This window comes from Mus caroli, chromosome 2 (assembly GCF_900094665.2).
Source record: "Mus caroli chromosome 2, CAROLI_EIJ_v1.1, whole genome shotgun sequence".
NCBI classification, from domain to species: Eukaryota; Metazoa; Chordata; class Mammalia; order Rodentia; family Muridae; genus Mus; species Mus caroli.
Genome location: NC_034571.1, coordinates 95,061,926 through 95,070,558, shown reverse-complemented (window position 1 = coordinate 95,070,558; position 8,633 = coordinate 95,061,926). Strand labels below are relative to the sequence as shown.

At 46.6% G+C, this 8,633-nt stretch overlaps 1 protein-coding gene across 6 annotated transcripts in view; it reads left to right on the top strand.

The window, feature by feature from the left end:
- Nucleotides 1-8,633, top strand: part of Prr5l (proline rich 5 like) — a 170,551-nt gene that overhangs the window by 124,768 nt on the left and 37,150 nt on the right. For all 6 annotated transcript variants that reach the window (XM_029474407.1, XM_029474409.1, XM_029474408.1 and 3 more), the window contains exon 4: nucleotides 3,927-3,975. In XM_029474407.1, coding sequence (XP_029330267.1) covers nucleotides 3,927-3,975 — 49 coding nt within the window. The remainder of the gene's footprint in view (nucleotides 1-3,926; nucleotides 3,976-8,633) is intronic.

The following is an 8,633-nucleotide window of genomic DNA, read 5'->3' as shown; positions in this document are numbered from 1 at the left end:
TCACTTTGTAGACCAGGCTGGCCTCGAACTCAGAAATCCGCCTGCCTCTGCCTCCCGAGTGCTGGGATTAAAGGCATGCACCACCACGCCCGGCTATGGGAGACCTCTTAACTCTCAGTTTGGCTGACATGTGAGTAGAGCTTTTTTTTTTTTTTTTTTTTAGGAGCTGCCCTTTCCTTGATAGACAAGGACAAGCAGAGTAGACAGTGTAGAGGCAGCTGTGTAACCTGACTCGGCTGTGGTCTACCCACAGGCTGACCAGCCATCGCTGCTCCCATCCCTTGGCCCTGCCCCATTTCCTCACCTCCTCTTCCTCATCTGAGTCCCCTTGGATCAGCGGTCCTCAGGTTATCAGCCCAGGGAGGGATGGAAGCTCAGGTTCTCAAACTTTTAGGATTCTGTCACCCCTATGCCTGCCTGCTTCCTGATATTACACTCTTGCTTGGAACTTAACTTCCACAGTCCTTTCTTGGGTTTCAGACTGGGGCAGTGGGCCATGCCAGCTGACAGAAGAACTGGTAAGGAAGTAGAATAGTTCAGAACACTGATTGATGTGTTTATAAAAAGATAAAGAGAGGAGGGGTATGTTCGGTGGAGGTATAGTCAGGTATGGGGGAAGGGGTACATCTTTGAGGCCTTGCTGAGGGACCATCCACCTAACTGTATAGTATAGAATAGAGTCTATTCAGGGCATGGGGAGGGGAGTCAAGAGGGTAGTAGAGGGAGAGAGAGAGAGAGAGAGAGAGAGGTAACATGAGCACGTAGAGAGAGGGGGAAAGGGGTGAGGGGACAGAGAAGGAGCAGGAAGGCAAGAGCAAGAGAAGGAGCAGGAGGGAGCAAGCAGCCCCTTTTATAGTGAGTCAGGCATACCCGGCTGTTTCCAGGTAACTGTGGGGCGGAGCTTAGACAGAATGCTAACACCAATAAAATGAGTAATTGAGAATGGCAGGAGTTGGAACTAGCTCCCGACCACGTTCCTGTCCTGGGGCACATGACCATAACACCCCACTAAGAGGACCATGACAACATAGAGCTTAGAGTTCTCCATGCTAATGTGGTATCTAGACAAGCCCCAAGTATTTAGCCAATGTGCTTCCTGCAAAAGGTATTTAATCTCTGGTTCACCCTGAGTAAGTCGTATGCATCCTCATCTGACGTGAATAAAGCAGTTAGGACAAGCAAGGACTATGTTCTTTTTCAAGGACCATCGTGGGGGATTGCCTTCGTCATACAGAGCCATGCCTATGTCTCCAGTAGAAGCCCCTTCATGGGGGTTTCTTCCCAAGGACCACAGACTAGATTAGACTAGGGTAATGAGACAGTATGTTTGTATGACTGTGAGTCCATCTAACTTCAGGGAATCCAGTTTGCCAAGGTGTTGCCTGGCCCTCCTTAATTTCTAGTCAAAGCTTCAGGGTCCTCAAATCTGTTCCCTGGGGAAGGAGAGGAGATCACAGACAGAGCCTTGTGTTTTTCTGTGTTTATTTTGAAAGTGTTCCGTGTGTCTAAAACTCAGGGTGCCTCCAGAATTCCCAGAAGCAGAGATTGCCAGCACAAGACTCACACATGTTCAAGCCAGTCACAATTCCAACACAGATGGGGAAAGGGCTCTTAAGACCTACTCCTCACCACTCCCACATCAGAGGAGCTATGACAGCTAGTGACAGAGGAGAGAATCGTTTTTTTTTTTTTCCTTTGGGGTGTGGTCACTAGTAACCTGGTTTTCTCTGCTCTGTTAAGACTCTCTGGAAATACTTGGAGGCATGTTTCTATGATGAACTGATAGTCCATAAAGTTGATGATGAAGGTTAACAATCACAGACATTGATTCCACAACATGCCGTTTGGTCACAGTGTTATGTTAGTCCCTCAGCGTTGTGTGGCATGCTCTATCTGATAGGACTTGGCTCTTCTTCACAAGTGTGGCTTCTTCACCCAGGGTCTTGAGACTTGCTAGCAGACACAGAGGCTGTCAGGAGGCATTTTTGCTTCTTGGTCATAAGTAGACTCCTTGCTTCATTTGGTTTGAAACTTCCATGGTTGTGGTACTAACAGCTCAGTTCTGTATTCTCCCCCAATACATGCCTAGTACCATGGAGATCAGAAGATGGCATAGGAGCCTCTGGAACTGGAGTCACAGATAGTTGTACATTTATAATCTAAGGTGATAGACTCTCTCCTGTACCAGGTGACCTGGGCAGGCCTTAGACAAAGGGCCCTCTCCTGCGAGCTGCAGCTGCAGCATCCGTAAGACTGGGTATAAAATAAGATTATTGTGAACCTCCGTGTGGGTCCTAGGAATAGAACCTGGGTCCTCTGCAAGAGCAGCAAGTGCTCTTAGTGGCTGAGCCATTTCTTCATTCCCCGCCCAATAGCTTTTGGTACATTTCCATCTCTCATCAGACTTGTCCACAACTCAGAGACCCCTGGGATGGACTGATAGAGTGAGTGGTTCTTAGATTGCCAGTCGTTACATTGAATCTCAAAATGCTTCATCTGTTCGCTAATGGAGGGGGTGCTGTGGGAAAAGGGAGGTATTTTTCATGTGTTTTTCATCTTCCCACACTTTTCTGGAAATTTCAAACCTGAGCGTTTCTTCTGTCCCCAAATTCTTGTTCCTGATTCATGCACATAATGGCATATTGCTGTCATTGCCTGCTGATTCGTCAGTTACATGTGTGAGCAAGCTTTGGGGGAAGTTAATACCCAGCAAGATTGTCAGAAATGTGAGCATTTGCTCCTTAATAACCATAGCAGGTGGGAGAGGCGATGAGAACATTCGAGTCGGGGAGATTTTGTTCCCTAGAGAACTCACTGGCTTCCAGGAGCCTGTTTTTCTTGTTTTGTGCTTTTTCTCACCTTGTCTGGATCAGATCCAAGATGGATCAGTAGGGAGATGGATCAGTAGGGAGGGGGCCCACTTTTTTTTTCACAGGGGAAGAAATCTGGGTCCAGATCTCTATGTATTCATTTATATTTTTAGCACTTAGGATGCTTTCTTTCTTTTAAAGATTTATTTATTTATTATGTGTAAGTACACTGTAGCTGTCCTCAGACACTCCAGAAGGGGGAGCCAGATCTTGTTAGGGATGGTTGAGAGCCACCATGGGGTTCCTGGGATTTGAACTCCCGATCTTTGGAAGAGCAGCTGGGTGCTCTTACCCACTGAGCCCTCTCACCAGCCCCCTTAGGATGCTTTCATATTGCCTTCTGAATGCATTTATTAATATCTACATTCCCCCACCTGAGAGTGGGAGTCATGAGAGCAGAGACCTTGTCTGTCCTTTTCACCCTGGTCTGTGCTGATGCTAGAACAATTTGTGGGAACATATCGGGCAACTCAGTGAATGTGTTGCCTAGGTAACCAGAAACCCAATTCTCCTTACTGTGGTCCCTTTTATAGATTGACCCAGTACATTCAGGATGAGGTAAGACCATTCCAACATATCCTGAACGTGGATTTCAAGTCTAGGTGTCTCTGATGGACTTAGAGGACAGGAGATAATGGAATTGTAGGAAAAGGTGTTCAGTTCACAGAGAAGGTCCAGATTTGAACCTTGACTCTTGGCTAATGGATAAATGGAGGTGGGCATGATTTCTATATCTATGAAAGTTGTAACGATTATACCACCCTGCATATACTTGAAATCTTTGGATGGGAAATGTATAAAAAAATGTGTTTTAGACTTAAAAATGCTTATAAATGTTATCACTGCAGTAACACAGGGGTGGAAGGCTCTACCAGGACCTAGCAGAGAGCATTCCTTCCTCCAGCCTCGGTTCCCCCCCCCCCCCGCCCTGTGCTAATGGTACACACATTGTCTTCCATGATGAGTCTGTTATCATTATTCTTTGGACTCCATCAGCAGCAGCTATGATGGCATCAATAGCTGCCTGAGTCTGATTCTGTGTTTCTCTCTCCCCAGGCGGCTGCTGAAGAGTGAACTTGGATCATTCATTACTGACTATTTCCAGGTAAGCTTGGAAGGTCCCAGCGCCCATTATTCTACATTGCAGTTCACCTACCCACAGGGAGGGGCATCCATGCTCAGTGCCTGCTCCTTCAGGGCCTAGAGTTACATGGGCTGCAGGAGCTGCTGCACCCACTTGGCCCCTGATGTTAGTGGAGCTCAGTTAGATCCCTTGCAGTCTCGGGCTTTTGAGTCTCAGGACTCATTTATACTGTTAGAGACTATTGCTCCTTTGGGTTCCATCTGTCCGTCCTTATCATATGAGAAATTGTGCCTCGGAAGCTCTAAAATACGTCTTTAATTAACTTACAGAAAAACAATTTTTCTTTTTTTCATAAAAAAAAAAGTTTCCAGAATAAACCAGAAGAGCGGCACATGGCCTGCTTTCTAGAAGGCTCTTTTCTCCTCCCTGCTGCTTACTCTGGATTGTGTATTCCACATCACGCAGTCCCTGGAGAACTGCACTGTCCAGCCCTGGGACACAGGCAGGAAAAGGCAGAATCCACTTGATATTCCTGAAGACATAGATTTCCACCAGAGGACCGTGACTTCCACCACTGCCCTAGATCCCGCCTGCCTATGTGTGGTGTCTAGTTGGGTTATGTGCCCTGTGAACAGTTTATTTCTTGTCACTAGGCCTCCTGGTCTGTTCTGTTGACAACAGGATTGGTATGACAGGCAGACTTCCCTTCTGCCTATGCATTGTTGTGGGGCTAAGAAATCCAAAGTCCCAGGTATGTGTGGGTGTGTCTGTCTGTCTGCTCCCCTGTGTGTGTGTGTGTTTGCAAAGGACAGTTTCTAAGTCATAGACATAAGCTGCTTCGTTACCTCTGAGCAGAGATGTTGATAGTGAGTAGCCGGCTATGTGGCCCTCCCATGACGTCAGCTCCTGCTTTTCACTCATTTGCTAGGTGGGTCTGGGCAAGCTGCTTTATTTCTGACTGGCTCAGTTTTCTTGTTTGTAAGATGAAGACAAAAATATAGTTTACCCTATTATGCGGTCTACATGAAATAACAGCGGTGGAGAACACAATGCTAGTTGTAGCATGTAACAAAACATAGCATGTAACATGGCAACATAACATGGTGGTGATGATCATGGACCTTGCTACAGGCTACCCAGGTTCAGGAACCAGCACGGCCATTTACTGAGTGTGTTGCTGGGAGCAAGTTGCCATTTCTCTCTCTTTCAGTTTCCTCTTCTACAAAACCAGGACCTAACCTTTAGGACCTACCCATATAGGGTTGCTGTAGGAACTAAATGCATTTTTATTTACAAAGCCTTACGGGCTAGCACAATAAGAGAGTAAGTGTTTGTTAAATTTATCCTGGTTCTTATTTCTTATGCTGAGGCACAACCCCATCCATTCGAATGGGAAAGGAACGTTAAAAACACATAGGCTTTTGGTGGTAGTTTGTTTTGTGTTATTTTGTGTCCAAGTAGAGCACAATTTTAAGACTGTTTGGAGAGATTTTTGCAGTTAGAAAGTGGGACATCATTTTGTTTATTGACTCAGTATCAGGAAGTATTCAACTCTTTTTTTTTGTTGTTGTTCTTTTCGAGACAGGGTTTCTCTGTGTAGCCTTGGCTGTCCTGGAACTCACTCTGTAGACCAGGCTGGCCTCGAACTCAGAAATCCGCCTGCCTCTGCCTCCCGAGTGCTGGGATTAAAGGAGTGTGCCACCACGCCCGGCAGTATTCAACTCTTATGTCCACTATTAAAGGATGACAGATGTCAGTCAGCTAAACGCAAGCTCATATACACGTGTGTATTTTCACGTGTGTGCACTCTTGCACACACATGCATAGACAGACACACACACACAGAGAGAGAGAGAGAGAGAGAGAGAGAGAGAGAGAGAGAGAGAGAGAGAAACAGTAACCCTAAATCTAGTTAGATCAGGACCCAGTGGAAACCTGAAATTCAGTCAGGTTACCCTCTGCTGCATGGAGCTGTTAAGGGGGCTGGGGGGAGGGGGGATGAAAACTTAGAATGTGATAGTGAGTCCTAACTGTGAATCATCTTATTTGCCCTTCACTCAAAGGTCAGCCTCTACCTCACTCTGCTCCCCTGTGGTCTCTATTGATTGGTTTGAAGGCAGGCTACTGAAAATAGTTTTTTTTTTCTTCATATGTCCTGAAGAAAGGAGCCTGCCGGGCTGGGCTGCCTTCTGCCTTGACATTTGAAAGAGATGGGGTCCCTGTGGTTTCAGTCAAGTTTTAAATGCCAGCTGTTGTTTGGCCTTGGGGGCTACCCCTAGGCCGGTAGGAAGGGTGTGTCTGGTGGGGACTTGTGCACATGGGAAGCCCTGAGGTTTTGGGAGGTGGCTAATACTGCTTACAAAGATGCCAGATACTTCAAAACTAATAACCACATGCCATTTCCTACCAGGAACCTAACCAGAGAAGCTGCTTGGTGAACACCACGTCTTTTTCTCGGGGTGTGGTGTGGGGAATGCTTTTTCAGAACTTTGAATTCGGGATTTTTCTTATTTAGGGTGCTAAACTGGAAAAAGCCTCGTCTAGACACACTTATAATGCAGTTTGTTTTTTTTTTTAAGTTGTGGGTGTTTGTTTCCAGCCCCACCCCTCCCCCCAATGTTTTTAAGCATTTACTTTCCTTCCGTTTACCTCTGTCAACGTTTTAGGGTTGTCAACAATACATATCAGAAGGGACATTTAGGGGCCTAGATGTGGCAGAGAATAACATCAGAGGTGGGCTTAGAAAATGTTTGCTTTATCCCTTATTGTCATGCCAGAGAAAGTCTATGCCATCTTCTCCAGGACTTGGCAGCCTCCTTAGTTAAGAAAAAGGGAGCTAACCTTGATGTTAGTTAATTTCTGAGCGAGTTTTCCACTAGTGGTAAGGGGTGCTGCTACCGGTTTCTTTTAGCACGCAGTGACAATTTTGACAAGCAGCTTAAAGAAAAAAAATGTTCATAAAGGATAACAATGCAGGTGTTCCTGCCTGTGGCCACCGTGGTGAAGGTAGTTCAGGAGACATTCAAGTGGGAAGACTGGGGATGGGTACTGCTGAGGTTTTCAAATCTGCACAAGAAATCTCCACGCAACAAGGAGTCACTGGGATCAGGGAAGCTTCACAACATTCCAGGGGCAAAGCCCCAAGAGGCTCAAACAAAGGATCTGGAGCTAAGCACGGGAGGGCGAGCCTTGAGAAGCCGAGCCCTAGGACAATCAGGAAAGTCCCTCAACCCCCGTTGTTTCAGAAGAATGTAAACAAGCTCTCTCAGCGTGAGGTCTGCTCGATGCCCACCCCCCACCTCAGCGTGTGGTCTGCATGACCCTCCCCACCCCCAAACCTGCTTTTGAAAGTTGGCTTTGCCCTTTTGTGGGACCCTCCTCTCCTGGTGAGAGCTTGCCACTTGCAGAGTCATAGCCAGAGCTCTTGCTGTCTGGGTCTCTACCTTAGAGCAAGTAAGCATTTTTATTTTACAATTTTAAAGAAAGAACATCCACAGTGAAGAATAATGAAAATGACCTGGGGTGAGGGCAGAGACAGCAGGTAAAAAAATTCGGCTTATCTCTGCTCTGCACACAGAGAAGACAGCCTGTTTGGGCGGCAGGAACCTGAATAGATTTCTGAGAGACAGTGGCCAGAAAAATCTTTGACATTTCCAGCATTGACTCTCTTCCCCCTCCCCGCTGTCTGTTTTGAATTGTGCCTGAGAGGAAAATTGAGGTTTCGGGGTAGAACTCTATCCCAGTGACGGCCTGGAGGGATAATTGGTTCTCTGGCGTGTTTGAAAATGGATATTATAAAATGATCTGCATTCTTGGATTCCTTAGTAAGGTATCTCTGTGGTTCAAAGTATGGGGGAGCGGGGTGACGAATACCTCCGTTTCTCAGTTCTGCATCTGTGGGTTGCTCTGTTTGCTACAAGTCTCGCCCCGAGCTCAGAAAGTTCCATTTCTTTTGGATTGCTTCATAGAGAAACTAAAGTCAAGGGCTCTGAGCAAGGGACTGTTAGGGGAGCAGGGGACAGGGACAAAGCAGTTGTCAATAGGTCATAGATGCCTGGCTATGTTTGTGTGTGTGTGTGCCTGTGTGTGCATGCACATACATACATGCACATGTGAATTGGCGTACACATGTTTGTGAACTTAAAGGTATGTTCATAATTTGTTTATCTGATGGTTGCAAGAGCCCCAGGAGACTGATCATCGTTGTGCCAGGGAAACGTGCTCTTGGCAGTAGCCGAGAGAGGAGACCCAGGGCTAGGGGTCCCAGACAGAATGGAGTTTAAAGCTGTGGCACTGACTGACGATGGATATCATGCATGTCAGGGTCTTCAGATCAGATCCAGAATAAATAAATATAAATGAGTAAGATAAATAATTATGAAGATGGGCCAGGGTGAGGAGAATATCTCTTGCGATTTTCAAATCCAAACCAGATGAGGAAGATAAGGTACGATTTCCATTTTTGATCCCTCTCAGAAGACTTCTGTAGTAAGCCATATTTCCTAGAAAGAAATGGAGACTGTGAGGTGGGCAGCTGGGAAGGAGGGGACTTCCATGCATTCTCTGTAGGTTCAGCGTGGGGCACAATGGCGCCTGATAGGGAGGGTGGGTGAGGATTGCGTTCTCTTTAGGTAAGAAGGTCACTAGGGCCGGGCGGTGGAGGCGCACGCCTTTAATCC